The following is a 24988-nucleotide window of genomic DNA, read 5'->3' on the forward strand; positions in this document are numbered from 1 at the left end:
TAAATTCAACTCAATCTCTGTCAAATGGAGTTTTTTGGGTTTTTTTTTTTTTGGAAATTGACAGGCTGATCCTAAAATTTATATGAAAATGCCAAGGACCCTGAGTAGCCAAAAAGACTTTGAAAAAGAAAATCAAAGTTAAAACGTGTATGGTTTCAGTGCTTACTATAGTAGGGTACAGTAATCAAGACAGTGTGGCATTATATGGACAGACAATATAAACCAATGGAACAGAATAGAAAGACCAGAAATAAACTCAAAGATTTATGATAAATTGACTTTCAACAAAGGAGCTGATATGATATTGATATGATATGAGTTTTTATGATAAATTTATTTTCAACAATGGAGCCACAAAATTCAATAAAGAAAGAGAGTTGTTTCAAGAAATGGTGGTGGAAGAACTGGTATCCTTTACTTCACACCATTCACAAAAGTCAAGTCAAAATAGATGATAGATTTAAATGCTTTAACTTTAAAGGATATAAAAATCTAGAAGAAAACATAGGAGAAAATAATTGTGACTTTGGGTTAAGCAAATATTTCTTAGATACAACACTAAATGCATGAATCCATAAAGAAAAACTGATAAACTGGATTTCATAAACATTAAACACTTTAAAAGAAACTGTTAAGGCAAAGAAAAGCTAAGCCCATGGACTGAGACAAAGTATTTGCAAATCATATATCCTATTACTGATAAAATATTTGTACCCAGAATACATAAAGACCTCTTAAAGCTCAGTTAAGAAAAAACAGTTAAAAACTGGCAGAATAGCTAAACAGACTTTTCGCCAGAGAAGATACAAATGACAAATTAGCACATGAAAAATGTTCAATGTTATTAGTCATTAGGAAAATGTGAATGAAAACCACAACAATATCCTATTACACTCCTAGTACAATGGCTAAAATTGAAAAATACAACTGACAATACTAGTCTTAGCAATGGTAAGGAGAATCTAGAACCCTCTACCTTGCTGGTGGGATGCAAGAAGGTATGGACTCTTTGGAAAACAGTTTTGGCAGTTTCTGTTTAGTTAAATTTTTGTTCACCACATGATCTAACTATTCCACTATCAGTTATCTCAAGAGAAAAGGAAAACACCTCTGCACAAAGTCCTGTATGCAAATGGTCATAAAGGCATTATTCAAACACACAAAATGTACATTAGCTGATGAATGAATAAACAAAATGTTAAATTCATAAAAAAGAATATTTACATTACTTATAATAGCTTAATGAACTACTAACACATGCAACATGGATGAACCTCACAACAATATTATGCTGAGTAAACAAAGCAAGATATAAAATATTTATTTTATATGAATTCATTTATATGAAATTTCTAGAAAGGACAAAAGTATAATCAGAAAGTAGATGAGTAATTGCCTTGGGTTGTATAGGAGTGGGGATTAACTGCAGTCACAAGGGACTTTTGGGGGTGACAGTATTTAGAGGGTTTGCTTCTGTCAGATTAATGAGTTAACTTAAGAACTGTGTATATTTTCATTTATCACAGGTCTACAATCCTGGAAGGCAACATTTGAGCTCAACACTTCAGTCTTTCTCCATAGTCTAGCTACCTAAATGGTCACCTCCTGAAGTACTCTCTGGTTTGGATCTTACAGAATCCAGGAAACAGTCAACACCTCAGTAACCTCTGACCTCTGGTTTACTTAAGTCTATACCTTCAGCCTGAATAGAGCTAAGCAATGATAGAGTAGAAAAGAGAAGGATATGGGGAAGCAGCGAGTAGTCAATGAAAGTTGGGACTTAGGGAAACCAAGAGGCCAGAGAGGACTGTATTCTGTGATGGACGTGTGTCCAAGTGGGAGAAACAAAAAACAGAGAGTTAAATAAATGACTTAGTTAGAGAGAAAACACATGATTAATAAGGTAAATTGAGACTCTATACGAATGTACAAAAAGAAACTGTATGGCTATAAAAGCTATCAATGGACATGAATTTGTTAGAGGTACTGCCTTTCTTTCTTCAGAAGGATCAAGAGTAATGCTAGTAAGCCTAAGGGCCATAAAACTAAGGCAAACAGTTCCTGGGGACTCTAAATAGAATAAGCAAATAAAAGGCTTTTAGAAACCTTGAAGAAAGGCTTGAAGAAAAAAACTGTAATATTACATTTGGTATAACATGACAAATACAGTGGTATACTGGTACTTGATAAAACATGATAGTATACTTGCACTTCATAAAACATAATAGAATACTGAAAAAGTCTTTTTTTATCAATAAAAGTCATAAAAAAAGAGTATATTATATAACAATGGAAGGAATACTAAAAAAAAGAGTCTTGTAAGACCAAAAACTTGGGATTGCCTCCTAGATAACAACTAAATTCAAACTCAGTAGATAGCTCAAACTAAAAAGAAAGAAGGGAAATTAATAAATAAAAATAGATTTTGTCTTTGTTTCAGGTTCCTGGCACACAGCTCTTGGAATTTCCTGAATGACAGGGGTGAAAAGAGTATCTTTTATTCATAAGAAAAGGCCCCTAGATGGCTTCAGGATGACAGCTGGCTGCCAGAGGAACCCAACCAGGTGATTACAGGGGTGCAACTTTCAGCCCCATCCCCAGACCTTCTGGTAGGGGAGAGGGGCTGGAGACTGAGTTCAATCACTAACAGTCAATGATTTAACCAATCACACCAATAAGTCAACCTCCATAAAACACTTAAAGGATGGGGTTTGAAAAGCATCCAGGTTGGTGAGCACATCGAGGCACCAACAGGGTGACGTATCCAGAGGGCACGGAAGATCAGCATGCCCCTTTGCCAATACCTTATCCTATATATCTTTTTCATTTGGCAGTTCCTGATTTGTGTTCTTTATAAAAAAACTGGTGAACGGAACTAAAGTGGCTTCCTGAGTTCTGTGAGTTATCCTAGTAAATCATCAAAAATTAGAAGGGAGCTATGGGAGATCCCTATCTTGTAGGCAGCTAATCAGAAGTACAGGTAGTCCAAGAATTGCAAATGATGTCTGAAGGGGGGGGAAGTACTGTGTGACTGAGCCCTTAAACCTGTAGAATCTGACACTAATTCTGGGTGCTTAGTACCAGAATCAATTTGAAATGTTGGACACCCAGTTGGTACCTGGAGAACTGGAGAATCCCTTGTCAGTATAGGAAAACACCCCAGAGGGAGGAAAGTTGACAAGCAGTAGTCCTATTTTCAAGAATATTCATCACTCACCCCAAAATTGTCTTACATCTTCTCCTTTACCAGTAAGTCCTCATGCAAATGAGCCAACTAAAAATACCATTATCTCAAAAACTCTCTTCACATGTGGGTCTTTAAATTTCAGAAAACTTAAAAGTGTAACAACAACAAGAACCTAGATTTTCTCCTTCATATTACATTCTTGTGGGACAAGACTAAAAATAAATAAATATAAATAAATAAATAAGACTTACTAATTAAACTGTCTAACATAGCTACATCCAAATCTGTGGATCTCTTTTGCTGCTGTGCTACTAACTGGCAAAAGTCCTGAGCAGCTCTCACAATATCTGCTTTTCCATCTTCTGGGGCCAGTACTTTCACGGCCGATTGGAAATTTAAAACTGGAAAAACAAACAAGATATTAAATAAAACACCTGTTTCAGGTATATTTCAAAATCAGTTTTAAGAAACATTAAGTTCAGACCAAAAGAAAGGTACAGGTCTCATAGCAAATGAGAATCATTTAAGCCCTTCAAATTCAGTATCAAAACATTTACTTAGCTACTCTCTGAAAGGACACACACATTGGTGAATATATTAATATACTGCCTTCTTTTCAAAGTGTTCAGAGACCATGTATCTGTGAAAAAGCTCTGGAAAATAGTAATTATAGGTTAACTCATTCACTTGTCTAAAATGCCATCTACAATTACAGTACAGTTAGTGGTAACACAAGAGAAAAGACAAAAATGAAGACTGTAGAAAAAATGTGTTTCAATGGAATGCACATTGTCTATGTAGTGCTAGCAGGGGACAACCTTATCAAATTCTGATTCTATGGGAGCTATTTTACAATTGATAGGATTCTAGGTAACTGATATCAATGCCAAATTCTTGTATACAGACATGCAAATTCCCTCTTGTTTGATAGAGTTTCAATTATCTTCCCCTAACCCCAAAGAAAAACCAATTTTGCCTCAATTAACATACTCATTTGAATATGTCTGATCTATAAATGTGTTCCTTCTTTGGATTCTCTTTTGAACTGATTATAAAATTTGGTTCCTGGTTACTTATTAAGAGTTAAATAAAATCTTTAATGTGTTCATTTTTTAATATCTGAGAGTCATGATTTTATCTATTTCTGAAAATTATTTTTAACAAGATAAAGAAAAGTCTAAATCTGATGATTAGAGATGGTGACAATAAAGGTTTAACAGGCAAAATGAACGAGAGTGACAGAATATGCACTGAACACAAAGCACATCTGTATATGTTAGATATTCAATTTTACACTCATGCTTACCTTGATCATCTTTGTCATTACTATTCGCAAACTCTGGTGAGTATTTGGAACAATCTAAGCCCAGAAGTTCCTGCTGTTGTTTTAAAATTTCATCCATCAATCTGGAATTATTTCTTTTGAAAATACCTTAAAAAGCAAAAAAGCAAGTAAATCTCAACTAGGTTAATTTATCCTCTTTAATAATAAATGTTTCTTGGGACACTGGCTCCAGAACTGAACAAACTCAAATGAGGCAGTAATGACAATCCTAAACTAAAGTCAAAAAGGAAAAAAACACAAAACTTTGTTAATACAAGAATCTGGCTTCAGGCTAAAGTGAAAAAAGAAAAAGGACAGGGTAACCACTTAGTGTCAATAGGAATAAGATAAAAATTTAGACCTAGAAAGAAATTTTAAGATATATTTACTTGAAAGCTTTATTTACAGATTAAAAAACTGAGACCCAAAGTTCTTAAGGGAACTTGGCCAAGAATTTAATAAACTGCAGCAGTAGTCTAGAAGCACACATCTTCCTGACTCCCAGTTTAATGTACTTCCCTTGCAGATCTACTACATGTATTCAATACTATTACTTCAATTTATTAGTTTTTTAATGGTAAAAGGAACTAATATGAAGTATGTAAAAAGTACAGAATAGACAAAAGTAACAAAACCAAAACTTAGTAAATTAAAACAAAGCATGGAAATACATTACATAAAAAGGTTTTTGATCCTTCAATTACAGACACAAGTAAAAACTACTACAATATCATTAAGAAAGATGAAGGAACGATGTGACATATATTAACATAAAGCTAATATAAAGAATTATAGCTAATCAACATATTTCTGGCTATTTTCAGAGGGACAGCTTTCTAGTGGCCATTGTTGTTTTGACCTTTATCAAGTATTCATACTCCATACTCTCAGTCAGATCTGACTATATGCAATTCAAAATTTAACTGGGAGAGAGAATGCAATAAATACATATAAAATAACACGGAATCTGCTGAATATGCTGTACTATAAATGGCAACTTGGTAGTACATCTGTAATAGCAGTTCAAAGATAAAAAAGTAGTTTCCTTTGGTAGGGAAAGTCTGTAAAATAGGCTAGACATGAGCTGACTTAAACAGAAAAAAATGGAGAGGCTATTCAATTGGGGAATATGCTTAAAAAATTGCTCTGAATATATTCAAAAGATAGTCAAATGCTGCTGGTGCATAGGATTCAAGAAAAGGTCAAAGGAATATGCATAATTTTTATTTCATTTTGCTTACCAAATGGGTAACCAACGATTTCTGAGCAATGTACAAATATACAGAAATGTATATATCCTTAGGAAAATTAACCTGCAACAGTATAAGGGCATGCAGCAGGCTACTGCAGCAGTCTATACATAATTTGATGAAGCAATGAAAAAGGATTTATTACAAAGGAAGAATTGAGAGAATGAACAGCACAACTTAATTAGAGGTAAATGGAGAAAATTCTATGGCCTGAAACATGGGAAACAAGAAAATAACTTTTTTTTTTTAAGTACGGAAATTCTACAAAGGGAACTGGTTTTAAGGAAAAGATAAGTGTAGTTTTTAGACAGCTGATAATAGAATATTTAGGTGGGGGGTTACTATACAATGGCAAGAGGGAAGGACATTCAAGAGGTCATATAAGCACCCTGTGGGTAGGAATCTTTGTTTTGCTCACCACACAGTACCAGCCACAGAACAGATTCTTCACAAATAAATGTCTACTGAAAGGTACCTGACAGGTCAGAGACTGGCTGGAGGATTAGGAAAGGCCCCGTAGGATAAGTGACACTTCAGCTGGCCCATTAAGAATTAGGAGGACTTTACAAATGCAGGCCTGGGCAGGCAATACAACAAAGGATGGAGGATGAAGATGTGGCGTATACTTGGAAGTCATCCTCCTCAAGGTCAAAGTCATACAGACAAGAAATGATAAATAAGATCTCCAAAGGTAAGAAGGCATACATGGAGAAGAGCAGAGGGCTAAGGATGTGGCTTCTTATGAAAGTCCAAAATCATACGACCATAAGCTTGGCAACATAAAAATGAGCATTGATTGTGTAGCACCTATGTCCAGAGCAAGATTAAACAAAAACAAATAGTTCCAAATACAAACAAAATTTGTAAAGGATTACTATCAGGTACTATCTGAATAACAATGTTTAGAATAGTAATACTTGTGTAGCAATACAGATGTGCAGGATAGAATCATTATCCTGAAGTCAGTCATAAAATTCACATGTATGATACAAAAGCATATGCTACGAAACAGCATGTATGATAGTTTTATAAATGCTACAAGATTTCCATTTATCTATGCAAATAAGGAAAAAAGGTAATTTAGACCACACTTTGGTCTATACTGTAGGTATTAATTATAGAAGGCATATGAATTTTAAAAGTAATGCAAAATCTCCAAAACACTAATGCCAGGACATATAAGCTTATTAAAAATAAGAGTTAAATAAATTTATTTCTCATATGTGCTAAGATTTATTTAACAGTAACCCAACCTAAGAGCCCTTGCTTTTGCATGTTCCTATCACCATGATCTCTTCCTTCCATACTCTCAAAGACCTATGCCACAGTTCTCATCAATTCACTCATCTTTACTTCAGCCTCCAGATTACAGTGGGAAAGTTTTACAGGAACTCTTGCTCTCTCCAAGGCAATGGATGACATTCTTCATCGTCACAACGGCTGCTACCTCTTCTTAATCTCTATCCTTTCCTTTTCAACCTTTCTGAAGTGTAACCATTAATGCCCACCCTGTTTCCTTCCCAGAATCCTATTCTTACTCCAGCTTGTCTGAATGTCCTCTCATGGTTCAACAACTCCCAACCTGCTCCTAGAACAGTTGCTTCTCACTCTACACTGAATTCTCTTCCTCTTTCCACTCCTAAAAGGAGATCACGCCTCAGAGTTCCCCTCTCAGCCCCCTCTTTTTGTCCATGTCACCCTCCCTTTCTGATGCTAGTCACTTTAAAACCATTCAGGGCCAGGACAGCATAAAATGAGTGAAGTGAAATTTAAGGGGGCACCAAAAAAATCAGTAATTATGATAAATAATAACTTAATGCAATATCTTTAACAACTTAAATTAATGCAAAAATATCCATGATGAACATTAAAATTTTAAGTAAAAACAGGATCAGCATTTGATTCCTAACACTTCCAGTTCATTCAAACATCTAATATTACCTAGAAGATCTACAAGCATCTGACAATGAACAAATCTAAAACTTGGCAGTTTATCTTTTAAAGTCAGCTCTCAAACACTTATTATTACATCAAATTAAAAAAAAAAAAAAGATCAGTACTAGAAGTATGAAACTTATATGCACTTAGGGACAAGGCCTGGAAGAGAATAGACAATATGTTGAACAGGAAATACATAAGGGTGAGAGGACAATAGGTGATTTAAAATCATAACTGCTGTAAAGCTGTTTATAATAGTATATTTAAAAATTTCCCTTCTTGTTCTATTAAGGCATACTGCCTGCCCAGTTACCTGGGCATCTTCTCTACTCTCTAGTATTTTCTCTATCACCCCCCAATGCTCTATTAATATGCTAACTCTATATACTCTTCTACAGTAATGTTCCCTATATCCATTTCCTTCTGTCCTCTGTCCCCACTGTTCCAAGCAGTAGTCTTCTTTTATATCACAACCACCTTCTAATGGGTCTTCCTACCCCTTCCAGCATGTATCACTAGACTGACAACCAGATTAACAGTCTTTAGGTTCATCTTCAATCTCAGTGTCTTCCAACTTTAATTATCATCAGTGGCTCCCAAAATGCTTAATGTATTAAGAACAAACTGTTTCGGTATTAATATTCCAGCCTATGTTTCCACACTTGGTGGGTGGAAATAATTTCTGTTTATGAAATAAATGAATCTTTCTCTATAGTACTGTATCCCCAGCAAAATAGAATTGCCCTACGTTCTCCCAAAAACACATGCAGCGATTCCAAACTCCATCCTTTGTTATGTTACCTTCCCATCCCCACACCTGAAAACTCCTTCACAGGCCAGCTGAAATGTCACTTACCTTCAGGAGTCCTTTCCCAATCCCCCAGGTAGATGAGCCCCATTCCTCCTCTGACTCACATGAACTCTCCTACAGAACTGTGCTCTCACTGAACTTTTATCTACTCAACTCTTACCCTAAGACACCTTTCACATAGCAGGAGCTCAATGTTTATTTAGTAAACCAAATTATCAGTGCACAAAGTGTCACCTAACAACAAAACCTCAAAAGACTTGTCACTGACTGGAATTTTTAAGAAGTTTCCAGGAACCTCTCACAAAAAAAGCAGATACTTCCTTATGGTATGACAGCATAAATTCTGTTAAAAAGGAAGACCATTACAGAGAGGCAGTTACAAAGCATCTTTTATAAAGAAGACTTTCATGAGGTTATTTTAAACAGAACCTTGGTCTTAGCTGACTTGGTTGAAAAAAATGAAATACACAAGTATAGTTTCTGAGAAGTGCTAAACACATACATAAAATAATATCAGCAGGATAATTCCAGACACCTCACAGCTTGACCCCCACCCAGAAATCTGATTATACTCTATGAAACTTAGTGTACTTAGCTACAAGCGAAATTATTAGCTTGCAATTTTCTTCAGGATTCAGTCTACATACACACACTTCACACAATACACAAGAAATGCAGCAAGATATTTAGCTTTTGACTAAAATAGCTAATTTCTCTACCTATATCACAGGATATTAGATAAGTTTTCATCATACTTGTAGAGATTCTTTTTCTCATTATCATAATTTATCTTCTTTGCCTTCACAGAATCTAAAGCCAAAATAATGTAATAAAGTAAAGAAATGATCACAAAAGCAATTTTATGTAAAAGGAAATTGAGACTACATTAAGAAATAATTGATCTAAGGGGAAAACATTTACAGTACTCCAACTGTTACAGAAAACACTGGAAAACCTGGACTGGATCACTGACGGAAGAACCAAGAGGCACTCGGAGGTCTTGGAATGGTGAGGTTTCATTTTACACCGGTGGGCTCAGAGGAGAGTAATTTCCCAAGGTCTGAGCCCTGGGCACAAGCAAGGGGAGCAATTTATATTATCTTGATATGTGGCATTTCGGCATGTGCAGGGCAAAAGAGGGGCCCAGAGAAGGAGGGGAGGAGGGAGCTGGGAGGGCTTTGCCATCTGGAGGAAAAAAGCAATTTGCTGACCTTGAAGGCTGTGTTGAATATTTTCCTCATCAAAATTTTTGAGACAACTGTACTTCACAGAATTATATATACAGTAACAAGCTGTGAGAATTATTTTATCACATCTTTTTACAGATGAGGAAATGGGCCCAGAAAGGTCAAGCAACTGTCCTTGGTCAAGAAACTAAGACTGGCCTGAAATTCTAATTATTCCTGGATTCTAATTATTCGGTTTAGTAACTATTTCTAATGCTGATAAACAAACAATGCTAAACCCACTTTACTATTAAATTTTGAATCCCCCTCCCAAAAAATCTGAACTCTATTAAATATATAAATTTTATTAAATATATTAAATATATACAGCTCACAAATGAGCTGTATCTTTTGAAAAAGCAAGGACTACAACTCTTTTTTAGAAGATGTTTAAGAAGGTTTCACAGGAGTAACAAATATTTGAATTCTTTAAGAAAGACTTGGGAATCCACATTTTTGCAATAATGATTTAAAGCATTTTACATTATGTTTTGTTATAACTATATCTCATGTACTTTAAATTTCCCAAGTGTAAATATAAACTATATGGAAATATAGAAAAGACACATGAAAGAGCCACTTCTGGAAACACACACACGTGTACACATACACATACACAGTCACACCACAAATTTACATTTCCATGAAAGAATAAAATACGTTAGGAAAGCTGTACCACAGAAAGACTACAGTGTTTTCAGGATTTCTTGATAAACATTAGCTATGCACTTTGGGGACCAAATGTAAACTTTTTATATTCTAAGAAATGAGTCTTAAATTCTAGTATTGAAAACTGTGTAAAATATTCAAAGTTAAACAATAAGGTAAGGTCCCCTAACCCTCCATCCTAACAACTGAACATCCCCAACCTTACCATCATAACACAACTATTTCCAGTTTTTTAACTTATTCCTACTGTTTGTCCACATGCATGTGTAATCCTGGTGTGTGTGGTCATGCATTCTATATCTTGCTTTTTTTTATTTGTATAACATGTATCCTTCCTTGGTGCTAATCTCATGATTATTTTAACAACTGCGTTATTTAACAAAAAAGGTCTTTGCTGATTTTGTTCAGCTCTTAAAATATAAGAAAAATCAGTATTGCCAAACAAAGATCATTATTACTATTACAGCTACTGCATATTCTCCCAGCATTTAGGTTTTCACCATATTCAAGTGTAACTGGTGAAAAAAATATCAAAATATTAAAAAAAAGAAAAGTATAACTAGTGAATACAGAAATTAAGTAGAAAGAGGGGCAGTACATGAGACCAGAGATATAGGCAAAGGTCCTACCACAAAGAGTTCTGTGGGCTTTAGTAATGACCTCAGAAAACATTTTCAGTACAATGGGAAGCTGTTGTCAGAGTTTGAATGATGTTATCTAAAAAGATAACCTTGCTGATGAGTGAAGAATGGATAATACAGGGGACAGAATAGGAAGAGCAATCAGGATTGCAAATATCCAGGTGAAAGATAATGAGAACTCAAACTCAGATGGCTGCAATGCAGAACCAAAACAAGTGGCAAAATTGTAATATGTTCCAGAAGTGAGACCACGGAGGCCTGTCAATAGGTCACAGGTGGAATATGATGTAAGAGAAGACTCACACACAGCGTCCAAGTTTTTACCTTGAGCAACTGGTTGGAAGGTAGTATATTCTGAAATGGGAAAAACTATCAGAGAGGGGCGGAGGGAAGATGGCAGCGTGAGTAGAGCAGCGAAAATCTCCTCCCAAAACCACATATATTTTTGAAAATACAACAAAGAAAACTCTTCCTAAAAGAGAGACCAGAAGACACAGGACAACAGCCAGACCACATCCACACCTGCGAGAACCCAGCGCCTCGCGAAGGGCATAAGATACAAGCCCCGGCCTGGCGGGACCCGAGTGCCCCTCACCCCAGCTCCAGGCGGGAAGAGAGGAGTTGGAGCAGGGAGGGAGAGGGAGCACAGGACTGCTGAACACCCAGCCCCAGCCATCCGCACACCAGAGTGCAGACATAGTGCATGTGTGAGGTGCTGTAACAGGACAGTAAGACCTGCGAGCGGGTCCCTACAGACGGCGCACCGGGACAAAGAAAAGTGAATGCTTTTTGGAAGTCTTAAAGGGACAGGGACCCCACCGCCGGATGGAAGCGTCCTGGGACACTTAGACAAGCAGCAGGGAATCTGGGGAACTCTGGGCACTATAAACCCCTGGGCAGCAGGGAGCATGGAAGCCCCTCACAGAGATAAATAGCTTCCCGGCCGTTCTCCCTCCAACGCGGCTCCACCATATTGGAGCAGCAACCCGAGGCAAGCCACGCCCACAGCGACAGCAGAGATAAACTCCATAGCAGCCGGGCAAGAATCAGAAGCCCTTTCTGTGCACAGCTGCCCAGCACAAGCTACTAGAGGTCACTGTTCTCCCAGGAGAGGAAGGCCACAAACCAACAAGAAGGGAAGTTCTTCCAGCCATCACTCATGACAGCTCTGCAAACTATCTCTACCACCATGAAAAGGCAAAATTACAGGTAAACCAAGATAACAGAGGCAACACCAGAGAAGGAGACAGACCGAACCAGTCTTCCTGAAAAAGAATTCAAAATAAAAATCATAAATATGCTGACGGAGATGCAGAGAAATATACAAGAGCTAAGGGATGAAGACCGGAGGGAGATCACAGATGCCAGGAAGGAGATTACAGAAGTGAAACAAACTCTGGACGGATTTATAAGCACAATGGATAAGATGCAAGACGCCATTGATGGAATAAAAACCAGAGAACAGGAATGCATAGAAGCTGACACAGAGAGAGATAAAAGGATCTCCAGGAATGAAACAATATTAAGAGAACCATGGGACCAATCCAAAAGGAACAAAATCCATATTATAGAGGTACCAGAAGAAGAAGGGAGAGAAAAAGGGATAGAAAGTGTCTTTGAAGAAATAATTGCTGAAAACTTCCCCAAACTGGGGGAAGAAAGAATAGAAAGGACCATGGAAATACACAGAACTCCCAACAGGAAGGACCCAAGGAGGACAACACTAAGACACATAAAATTTAAATGGCAAAGATCAAGGACAAGGAAAGAGTTTTAAAGGCACCTAGAGAGAAAAAGGTCACCTATAAAGGAAAACCCATCAGGCTATCATCAGACTTCTCAACAGAAACCTTACAGGCCATAAGAGAATGGCATGATATATTTAATGCAATGAAACAGAAGGGCCTTGAACCAAGGATACTGTATCCAGCACAATTATCATTTAAATATGAAGGAGGGATTAAACAATTCCCAGGCAAGCAAAAGTTGAGGGAATTTGCTTCTCACAAACCACCTCTACAGGGTATTTTAGAGGGACTGCTCTAAACGGGAGCACTCCTAAGACTAAACAGATGTCACCAGAGAAAATAAAATCACAGAAAAGAAAGCAGACCAACCAAATACTAACTAAAGGCAAAAAGTAAAATCAACTACCCACTAAAAGCACTTAAAGGAAACACGAAAGAGCAAAGAATAAAACAACCAACATATAAAGAATGGAGGAGGAGGAATAAGAAGGGAGAGAAGAAAAGATTCTCCAGACAGTGTGTATAACAGCTCAATAAGCAAGCTAAGTTAGGCAGTACGATACTAAAGAAGCTAACCTTCAACCTTTGGTAACCACAAATCTAAAGCCTGCAATGGCAATAAGTACATATCTTTCAATAATCACCCTAAATGTAAATGGACTGAATGCACCAATCAAAAGACACAGAGTAACAGAATGGATAAAAAAGCAAGACCCATCTATATGCTGCTTACAAGAAACTCACCTCAAACCCAAAGACATGCACAGACTAAAAGTCAAGGGATGGAAAAACACATTTCAGGCAAACAACAGAGAGAAGAAAGCAGGCGTTGCAGTACTAGTATCAGACAAAATAGACTTCAAAACAAAGAAAGTAACAAGAGATAAAGAAGGACATTACATAACAATAAAGGGCTCAGTCTAACAAGAGGATATAACCATTCCAAATATATATGCACCCAAAACAGGAGCACCACCATATGTGAAACAAATACTAACAGAACTAAAGGGGTATATAGACTGCAATGCATTCATTCTAGGAGACTTCAACACACCACTCACCCCAAAGGACAGATCCACCGGGCAGAAAATAAGTAAGGACACGGAAGCACTGAACAACACAGTAGAGCAGATGGACCTAATAGACATCTATAGAACTCTACAGCCAAAAGCAACAGGATACACATTCTTCTCAAGTGTACATGGAACATTCTCCAGAATAGACCACATACTAGCTCACAAAAAGAGCCTCAGTAAATTCCAAAAGATCGAAATTCTACCAACCAACTTTTCAGACCACAAAGGTATAAAACTAGAAATAAATTCTACAAAGAAAACAAAAAGGCTCACAAACACATGGAGGCTTAACAACGTGCTCCTAAATAATCAATGGATCAACAAACAAATTAATATAGAGATCAAGGAGTATATGGAAACAAATGACAACAACAACACAAAGCCCCAACTTCTGTGGGACACAGCGAAAGCAGTCTTAAGACGAAAGTATACAGCGATCCAGGCACACTTAAAGAAGGAAGAACAATCCCAAATGAATAGTCTAACATCACAATTATTGAAACTGGAAAAAGAACAAATGAGGCCTAAAGTCAGCAGAAGGAGGGATATAATAAAGACCAGAGAAGAAATAAACAAAATTGAGAAGAACAAAACAACAGAAAAAAACAATGAAACCAAGAGCTAGTTCTTCGAGAAAATACACAAAATAGATAAGCCTCTATTCTAGCCAAACTTATTAAGAAGAAAAGAGAGTCAACACAAATCAACAGTATCAGAAACGAGAAAGGAAAAATCACGACGGACCCCACAGAAATACAAAGAATTATTAGAGAATACTATGAAAACCTATATGCTAACAAGCTGCAAAACCTAGAAGAAATGGACAACTTCCTAGAAAAATACAACCTTCCAAGACTGACCAAGGAAGAAACACAAAAGTTAAACAAACCAATTATGAGCAAACAAATTGAAATGGTAATAAAAAAACTACCCAAGAACAAAACCCCCGGGCCAGACGGATTTACCTCGGAATTTTATCAGACATACAGAGAAGACATACTATCTATTCTCCTTGAAGTTTTCCAAAAAATAGAAGAGGAGGGAAAACTCCCAAACTCATTCTATGAAGCCAACATCACCCTAATACCAAAAACAGGCAAAGACCCCACCAAAAAAGAAAATTACAGACCAATATCCCTGATGAATGTAGATGCAAAAATACTCAATAAAATATTAGCAAACTGAATTCAAAAATATATCAAAAGGATCATACACCATGACCAAGTGGGATTCATCCCAGGGATGCAAGGATGGTACAACATTCCAAAATCCATCAACATCATCCACCACATCAACAAAAAGAAGGACAAAAACCACATGATCATCTCCATAGATGCTGAAAAAGCATTTGACAACATTCAACATCCATTCATGATAAAAACTCTCAGCAAAATGGGTATAGAGGGCAAGTACCTCAACAAAATAAAGGCCATATATGATAAACCCACAGCCAACATCATACTGAACAGCGAGAAGCTGAAAGCTTTTCCTCTGAGATCGGGAACAAGACAGGGATGCCCACTCTCCCCACTGTTATTTAACATAGTACTGGAGGTCCTAGCCATGGCAATTAGACAAAATAAAGAAATACAGCCAATCCAAATTGGTAAAGAAGAAGTTAAACTGTCACTATTGGCAGATGACATGATACTGTACATAAAAAACCTTAAAGACTCCACTCCAAAACTATCAGAACTGATATCGGAATACAGCAAAGTTGCCGGATACAAAATTAACACACAGAAATCTGTGGCTTTCCTATACACTAACAATGAACCAATAGAAAGAGAAATCAGGAAAACAACTCCATTCACAATTGCATCAAAAAGAATAAAAAACCTAGGAATAAACCTAACCAAAGAAGTGAAAGACCTATACCCTGAAAACTATAAGACACTCTTAAGAGAAATTAAAGCGGACACTAACAAATGGAAACTCATCCCATGCTCTTGGCTAGGAAGAATTACTATCGTCAAAATGGCCATCCTGCCCAAAGCAATATACAGCTTTGATGCAATCCCTATCAAATTACCATCAACATTCTTCAAAGAACTGGAACAAATAGTTCAAAAATTCATATGGAAACACCAAAGACCCCGAATAACTAAAGCAATCCTGAGAAAGAAGAATTAAGTGGGGGGGGATCTCACTCCCCAACTTCAAGCTCTACTACAAAGCCATGGTAATCAAGAGAATTTGGTACTGGCAGAAGAACAGAGCTACAGACCAGTGGAACAGATTAGAGACTCCAGACATTAATGCAAACATATATGGTCAATTAATATTCGATAAAGGAGCCATGGGCATACAATGGGGAAATAAGTCTCTTCAACAGATGATGCTGGCAAAACTGGACAGCTACATGTAAGAGAATGAGACTGGATCACTATTTAACCCCATACACAAAAGTAAATTCGGAATGGATCAAAGACCTGAATGTAAGTAATGAAACCATAAAACTCTTAGAAAAAAAACATAGGCAAAAATCTCTTAGTCATAAACATTAGTGACCTCTTCCTGAACATATCTCCCCGGGCAAGGAAAACAAAAGCAATAATGAACAAGTGGGACTCTATTAAGGCTGAAAAGCTTCTGTACAGCAAAAGACACCATCAATAGAACAAAAAGGTTCCCTACAGTATGGGAGAATATATTTGTAAATGCCAGATCTGATAAAGGCTTGACATCCAAAATATATAAAGAGCTCACCCACCTCTGCAAACAAAAAACAAATAATCCAATTAAAAAATGGGCAGAGGAACTGAATAGACAGTTCTCCAAAAAAGAAATTCAGATGGCCAACAGACACATGAAAAGATGCTCCGCATCGCTAATTATCAGAGAAATGCAAATTAAAACCACAATGAGATATCACCTCACACCAGTAAGGATGGTACCATCCAAAAGACAAACAACAAATGTTGGCGAGGTTGTGGACAAAGGGGAACCCTCCTACACTGCTGGTGGGAATGTAAATTAGTTCAACCATTGTGGAAAGCAGTATGAAGGTTCCTCAAAATGCTTAAAATAGACTTACTATTTGACCCAGGAATTCCACTTCTAGGAATTTACTCTAAGAATGCAGCAGCCCAGTTTGAAAAAGACAGATGCACCCCTATGTTTATCGCAGCACTATTTACAATAGCCAAGAATTGGAAGCAACCTAAGTGTCCATCAGTAGATGAATGGATAAAGAAGAGGTGGTACAAATACACAATGGAATATTACTCAGCCATAAGAAGAAAACAAATCCTACCATTTGCAACAACGATGGAGCTAGAGGGTATTATGCTCAGTGAAATAAGCCAAGCGGAGAAAGAGAAATACCAAATGATTTCACTCATCTGTGGAGTATAAGAACAAAGGAAAACTGAAGGAACAAAACAGCAGCAGAATCACAGAACCCAAGAATGGACTAACAGGTACCAAAGGGAAAGGGACTGGGGAGGATGGGTGGGTAGGGAGGGATAAGAGGGGGGAAGAAGAAAGAGGGTATTATGATTAGCATGCATAATGGGGGGGGTGGGAGTAAGGGGAGGGCTGTACAACACAGAGAAGGCAAGTAGTGATTCTACAACATTTTGCTATGCTGATGGACAGTGACTGAAAAGGGGTTTGTGGGGGGGACCTGGTATAGAGGAGAGCCTAGTAAATATAAAATTCTTCATGTAATTGTAGATTAATGATAAAAGAAAAATTAAGAAAAGGGGGATTACTCCCTGATAGGATAAAACTAACTGTAAATCAATGATTAATGCATGCTTTAAATATCCTTAATTTTGATCATTTAAAGGGTGTCAGATGATCAGCTATGGAAGTACATTTTTCTGATAATATTACTTTCTCTTAAAAAAAAAAAAGCAGTTCCTGTGTGGTGATCTCCAATAAGTTCTTCACAATGATATAAAGGGCATATCCAAGGGTGGGCAAAGGATTTGTTTGTGTTTATACAGAGGATCAAAGCCTAGTTAGGCTACCCAGAAAACGAATTAAGATACGATATGAAGAACTTCCAACATCAACATTCTCTGGAAGAGTCATTCCAGAAGATGATCATCAAAAAACTTCAACAAAGATCCTGGCGCTGTTGCAGTTGTAGCTGCATTCATCCCACCGGTTCCTGGACTTGCCATGGGAATGAAGAAGTAGATATCTAAGCTGGCCTGTGCATACAGTAAAACAACAAATTTGACTGGATCTATACTGTTGGAACTCAACCAAGAATTAGGAGAAGTGCAAGTTGCAGCGCTCCAAAATCTTGCAACTACAGACTATCTACTGTTTAAAGAACATATGGGATGTGAACAGTTCCCAGGAATGTGTTGTTTTAATTTGTCTGATTTTTCTCAAACTATTCAAATTCAGTTAGACAATATCCATCATATCATTGGTAAGTTTTCACAAATGCCTAGGGTGCCTAACTGGTTTACTTGGTTTCACTGGAGATGGCTGGTAATTGTAGGTCTGCTTTTGTTATGTAGCTGTATTCCTATTATGTTAATGTGTGTGTGCAATTTAATTAGTAGTTTAAAACCTATACATGCCTATGTTACTCTACAAGAAGATATGTCAAAGAAATAAACAATCTTCCCATGTTTTCTTCCATCTGCTACTTCTATAGCTTTTCTTCTTCCTTCCTAATTACAACCCTTAAGTAGAATTCGTGCCTCATATAAAAAATTACCAAGTATCATAATTCTTCCAAGTGGTAAAGACACCTCAAGACAAATGCTGGGCATAAAAGCCACAGGCATAAATCTGCAAAGAAGTAAAAAGCTAACCTTTTCAAACAATATTGCTTCTCTCTCACTTACCAGCTTTACATCCCCCTGTATGGCCCCGGAAGATGACTGGTTAGCCAGAGACGGGTAAGATTCCTCAAGGGAGGAACAACCTAAGACAGGCACAGTTGCAGGGGGGCCATCAGCTGAGAAATTGGGGACCAACAGAGGGGAGGCTTAGAACCTCACACCCCCTGTTTTGAGAGAAATCTTCTGCATCCATGGATGTTTTGTTGCCCTTGTCTAGCTTGGACTGATACTTAGTCTACAGGCACAGACCTGATCATCTACATTTGCCCTCTTACAGCACTAAATTATGTTTTCTACCTTTATCTTGCATCTACCTACGACTTCAGCATTTTATTTAAAAAATTAATAATAATAATAATAAGGGAGAAATGTGGGATTCACATATAAATCAGGTATAAAAATCCAATGAATAATCATACCTGACTTGATTGTTTATAGTTCATGATGCGTGATGAAAACCGAAAGTTTCTGTGATATGACTGCCCTTGCACTGTTCACCATGTAAGAACTTGTTCACCATGTAAGAACCTGTTTGTTATGCTTCAGAAGATTGAAGACTGTTGAGAAATGGGCTTGGGGTTGATTAATGACTGTGCATTGAGTCCCCTATACAGAATTTTATTGTTGTTAACAACCATTTGATCAATAAATATGAGAGATGCCCTCTCAAAAAAAAAAAAAAACTGTCAGAGAGGTATGTTTGGGGGCATGAAAATTCAAGGGTATTGTTTTGGACATGCTCAGCATTTGAGATATTTAATAAAATAAAAGTGGAGAAGTTAGGTACACTGTTAGACACAGGAGTCTGGAATTACGGGAGAGTTCCAGACTGGAAACATGAATCTGGGTGTGAGCATATAAATAATATTTAAAGTGACAGGACTGGAGAAACCATCTGGGACAGGGTCACAAACTACTATTAGAACACAACCACACCCATTCGTTTATGGCTGCTTTTTAGCTATACTGGCAGAGTTGAGGAGGTGTCACAGGGACATATAACCCACTAACCTTACAATATTCACTAGCTGGCCCTTTAAGAAAACGTTTGCTGATCTCTGATCTAGGAGACAGAGTGAACAAAACGAAGACAAGGGCTTATATACAACACAAAATCCTAGGACACCTCAACATTTAGAAGTGGAACAAATGAGGAGATGCCAGACACAGGCTCAGAAGGAACAGGGATTGAGATAGGAAGAAATCCAAGCATACATAATATCATGGAAGCCAGGAGAGAAAATAGTTCAAAGAGTGGAATTAAGTATGTTCTAGCCACTTAGTAGATTACATACTGTATTCAGGTACCTTATGGAGTCTTTTAAAATCTCTACTATGTTAGTTAAAATGCCATTTTAGAATTATTTATAGGTTTCAACATTTAGTCTATCCTCATACTGAAGCATGAATACATTACCTGAATAATAAAGCCATGACATTATGTATTTTTCAAATTAAGGGAACCAAATAACAAGGAGTTTAATTAGACAAGTATTCAGTCAGCAGATATTAACTGCATTTCTTACATACTGCTTTTAAAAAAATCTATGTGAAATAATCAATTCCATAAAATGAGACTTTTAAAATACACATTCAATAGATCTTCTTTTAAATCAGAAATTAGAGGCAAGGGATGGGAGAAAAGTGAAATAAACACAATCTCTCTCAGTTATAAAGCATTTCACCAGCTATGGAACTGAAGTAGTACTTCTTTATAAATACATGCCATCCTTCAAAATGGCCTACATCTTTTCTTTTTAAACTAGACACCTACATTAAACTACCTAGTGGTTACCCTCATTTAATTTCTCTAACAACCCAATTATAACACCATTAGAGGCAATCTTCACAGAAGAAAACATACTTACGGAGTGTTTATTTAAAATGAAAAAAAAAATCTATCATTAAAATTTTACATGACTCAAGTCATAACAAGATAAATCTTATAAGTCATTAAACAATTCTATTTCGAGAGAGAGCTGCAGGATACTTCAGAAATCAACAATTACACTGGAATTACACGTTGTCACAAGGGAACAGACGTTTGCACAATGGTGGCATAGTATAATGGGATGAGGGCTACATGTGAAGTCCCAGTTTTTCAGCAGGAGAAATGTGTAAAATAAACAAACCATGTACGCTTTCTCAGCCTCTGGTCACATATTTTAAAAATGAGACTACCTTCACAGACTCTCCTTACCAGACAAAGAAATAGTTCAATATGAAGCATGAGCTCCATGAAGTTAAATTTAGCTGATTAAAAATATAAAACGTGTTCTATGACTCATAAGATGAACATTTATATTAGTAGTATGAAGAAAACTCTATTTGCCTTTAAATATCTTCTACAACTCATTTCTATCACCTGGAGATAAGTACCACTTTACCAAGGCTTTAAGATAACTCAATGCAATCGGAAAAAGACTAAAAGTGACCTTACTGTGGTCACAGGCTCTCGATGAAAGTTTGTATAGCAAATTAGTTAAGTACAAAAGCTTTGGAAAAGCTGGTTCAAATTCTAGATCTGGTTACTAGATACGGCTTCTTGGCTTTCTGAGTCTCTATTGCTTGATTTGAAAAATTGCTAAGGATTTAATGTACTTGTTTGCATAGTATCTAGTACATAGTTAAGAATTCAACAGGGAGTAATTATTACTGTTAAGTAATGCTTTATTTTCATACATAGATTCAGTACTATGGTTAAATAGAAGGGTATTCAAAGAATGAGGTTATTTCGAAAGTTAATGAAAACAGAATAGAGCTTTCCAAAGACAGAGCAAAACCAGGGATGAACCAGTCAAGAGAAGCTACCTAAGAAGTAATAAAATGGATGTACAAGGATCAATGATAGCTTTTTGATGGGTAACTAGAACCTTTGCCAGAAAAAAGAGAACAGGACATTCTAGGATGCTAAGATAACTGAAATTATGTACAGGAAGTGAAATACTCCAAGTTGAAGATAAGGAATAGATCCAATACTCCCTTACATGACTTCACATATGAGGGAAGACAAATACTCTAGTTCATATTGGTCAATATATTAAAATGCAATCACTATATTTGGACTTGCAACACTTCTTGCAGCTCTCTATTTCAATGAGAATAATAGGTAATTAATAAAATCATACTTCCCAATAGCATATGTCAGTATGCCAAGTAAGTAAACTAAGTAAATCAGGGCAAACAATTTCATGCCACTCCATTATTTTAAAGCTTCTGGGTATTCGTGTTGGGAAACCAATTGCAACTCAGTTCATTATTATCTACAAGAAATGCTGTCCTTTCAATTCAAAGGAATGCATACAGCCTAGCCATTTTCATGCATAACATCAAGCTACACACTGCAGGAGAAGCAAAAATGACAGACGGCATCTATGAAGCTCAGATTTAGTAAGAAAATTTAGACACATACACATATGACTACTACTTCACAAGATAAAGAATAGAAGTACCTTTAGATGTACAAAAGTTTTAACGACATTCAAGGATAGAGCAAGATTAGGAATGGAATGGTCAAGAGAGACTACGTAAGAGGTCATAGTTTGGATGGCCTTACAAGGATAACTGACAGCCTTTTGACAAGTAGGCAGCCATTTGCCAGGAAAAGGAAGAGGATATTCCAGGAGGAGAGAACATCAAGTAACCTAAATGTAGATGCAGCAAAAGATATATAAAATGGCAGCTTTTTTGTAAGAGATGATTTAGTGAGAAATGGACTGGGGAGGCTGGCTGGGTAGACCTTTTTAATACCAGTGTGAGAAATCTGTACCCAAAAACCATTTCATAAGACACCTAGAACAGATTTAAAACTATGGAAGTAATACAGAAAGAGCAACATAAAAAGATTTCTGTTGTCTTGTTGCTGAGTTCTCACATAGAAAGCAAATGCCTTTTTCTGGATCACTCAAATTTACAGTAAATAATACTAAGACCCTACCCAGATTTCCTAACTCATGAAAAGGAAAAGGAAAAAGGAATAATTTGATATGAAGCAAGTAGCAGAGTATCCTTTGATTTGTGTTAGGGTCAAATTACAGTGTGCAAAAGCATCATATAGGTAGCTTGATTAAAAACAGAGATGCTCAGGTCCAACTCCCCCAATTCAGTCTGATCAGTAGCTGTGTTGAACCTATTTTCTATAAGCATCCTTCACAACTCATTCATAGGTGGTCTGCAGACCAGTTTTGAGAAATACCGCCCTAGCATAGCTCTGGCATGGCTCCAACACAGCTGGGCAGTAAGAACAAGTTTCAACACTGAAGATAATAATGCCTATCCAGACAACCTGTAGCTAAACATGCTTCAAGTAAGACCCAGGGAAGCGTAGCACCCCTGTGGCTGGCTGTAGCATCAAAAGCTCCCAAACTCCAGTTTTTGTACCATTCCAACCAGACATTTCTTAAATTATAATCATGGAGACAAAATAGCCAAACCTCCTTACTAGAATTCTGAGCTCAAGAAATTCTGAAAAAACTCCAATTTCTGAGAGATTAAAGAATTACTTACTGGCAGCAATTATTATAATCAAGAAATATTGCAGGCAAATAAAAATAAAAATAAAAAGATCAGTTTGCTAGCAGAGTCAAACCAAGATAAATATCAATAGTTTTTTTTTCTCTTTTTTTTTTTTTCTAGTTTATTTCTTTATGTCCCCTTTCTTTTTCTCCACCCTTATCCCTCCCTTCCCTCCCTTTCTTCCCAGTCCTTTTCCCTTTGGTAACTGTTAGTCCATTCTTAGGTTCTATGATTCTGCTGCTGTTTTGTTCCTTCAGTCTTTCTTTGTTCCTATAGTCTTTCGGTTTGAGGTGAGTCTCTTGTAAGCAGCAGAGATGGGTCTTGCTTTTTTATCCATTCTATTATCCTGTGTCTTTTGATTGGTGCATTCAGTCCATTTACATTTAGGGTGATTATTGAAAGATATGTACTTATTGCCATTGCAGGCTTTAGATTCGTGGTTACCAAAGGTTCAAGGTTAGCTTCTTTAGTATCTTACTGTCTAACTTAACTCACTTATTGAGCTATTTTAAACACTGTCTGGTCATTCTTTATTTTTCTCCCTTCTTATTCCTCCTCCTCCGTTCTTTATATGTTGGTTGTTTTAGTCTGTGCTCTTTTGTGCTTCCTTAAACTGCTTTTGTGGGTAGTTGATTTTATTTTTTGCCTTTAGTTATTATTTGGTTGGTCTGCTTTCTTTGCTGTGATTTTTTTCTCTGGTGACATCTATTCAGTCTTAGAAGTGCTCCCATCTAGAGCAGTCCCTCTAAAATACCCTGTAGAGGTGGTTTGTGGGAGGCAAATTCCCTCAACTTTTGCTTGTCTGGGAATTATTTAATCCCTCCTTCATATTTAAATGATAGTCGTGCTGGTTACAGTATTCTTGATTCAAGGCCCTTCTCTTTCATTGCATTAAATATATCATGCCATTCTCTTTTGGCCTGTAAGGTTTCTGTTGAGAAGTCTGATGATAGCCTGATGGGTTTTCCTTTTTCGGTGACCTTTTTCCCCTCTCTAGCTGCCTTTAAAACTCTGTCCTTGTCCTTGATCTTTGCCATTTTAATTATTGTGTGTCTTGGTGTTGTCCTCCTTGGAACCTTTCTGTTGGGGATTCTGTGTATTTACGTAGTCTGTTCGATTATTTCCTCCCCCAGTTTGGGGAAGTTTTCAGCAATTATTTCTTCAAATAATCTTTCTATTCCTTTCTCTCTCTCTTCTTCTTCTGGTACCCCTATAATGTGGATATTGTTCTTTTTGGATTGGTCCCACAGTTCTCTTAATATTGTTTATTCCTGGAAATCCTTTTATATCTCTCTGCGTCAGCTTCTATGCATTCCTGTTCTCTGGTTTCTACTCCATCAATGGCCTCTTGCATCTTATCCATTCTGTTTATAAATCCTTCCAGAGATTGTTTCATTTCTGTAATCTCCATCCGGACGTCTGTAATCTCCCTCCAGACTTCATCCCTTAGCTCTTGCATATTTCTTGCAACTCCATCAGCATGGTTATGAGCTTTATTTTTAATTCTTTTTCAGGAAGACTGGTTAGGTCTATCTCCTTCTCAGAGTTTGCCTCTGTGATCTTGGTCTGTATCAATTTCTTCTGCCTTTTCATGGCAATAGATATATTTGTGGGGAGCTGGGGCGAGTGTTGGGTAAGAGAAAGTCCCTTCTTGCCAGTTTATGGCCTTCCTTTCCTGGGAGAACAGCGGCCTCTAGCGGCTTGTGCTGGGCAGCTGTGTGCAGACAAGGCTTCTGATCTTGCGTGGCCGCTATGGAGTTTATTTACCTCTGCAGTTGCTGTGGGCGTGGCC

General features: G+C 37.0%; 1 protein-coding gene across 1 annotated transcript in view; it reads right to left on the reverse strand.

Annotated features, from left to right (window-relative positions):
- Window positions 1–24988, reverse strand: part of NUS1 (NUS1 dehydrodolichyl diphosphate synthase subunit) — a 42089-nt gene that overhangs the window by 12372 nt on the left and 4729 nt on the right. Inside the window, exons 2-3 of the mRNA XM_036925038.2 lie at window positions 4494–4619; window positions 3439–3588 (exon numbers count right to left, since the gene is read on the reverse strand). Of these exons, the coding sequence (XP_036780933.1) occupies window positions 3439–3588; window positions 4494–4619 (276 nt within the window). The remainder of the gene's footprint in view (window positions 1–3438; window positions 3589–4493; window positions 4620–24988) is intronic.

This window comes from Manis pentadactyla, chromosome 12 (genome assembly GCF_030020395.1).
Source record: "Manis pentadactyla isolate mManPen7 chromosome 12, mManPen7.hap1, whole genome shotgun sequence".
Taxonomy (NCBI): domain Eukaryota; kingdom Metazoa; phylum Chordata; class Mammalia; order Pholidota; family Manidae; genus Manis; species Manis pentadactyla.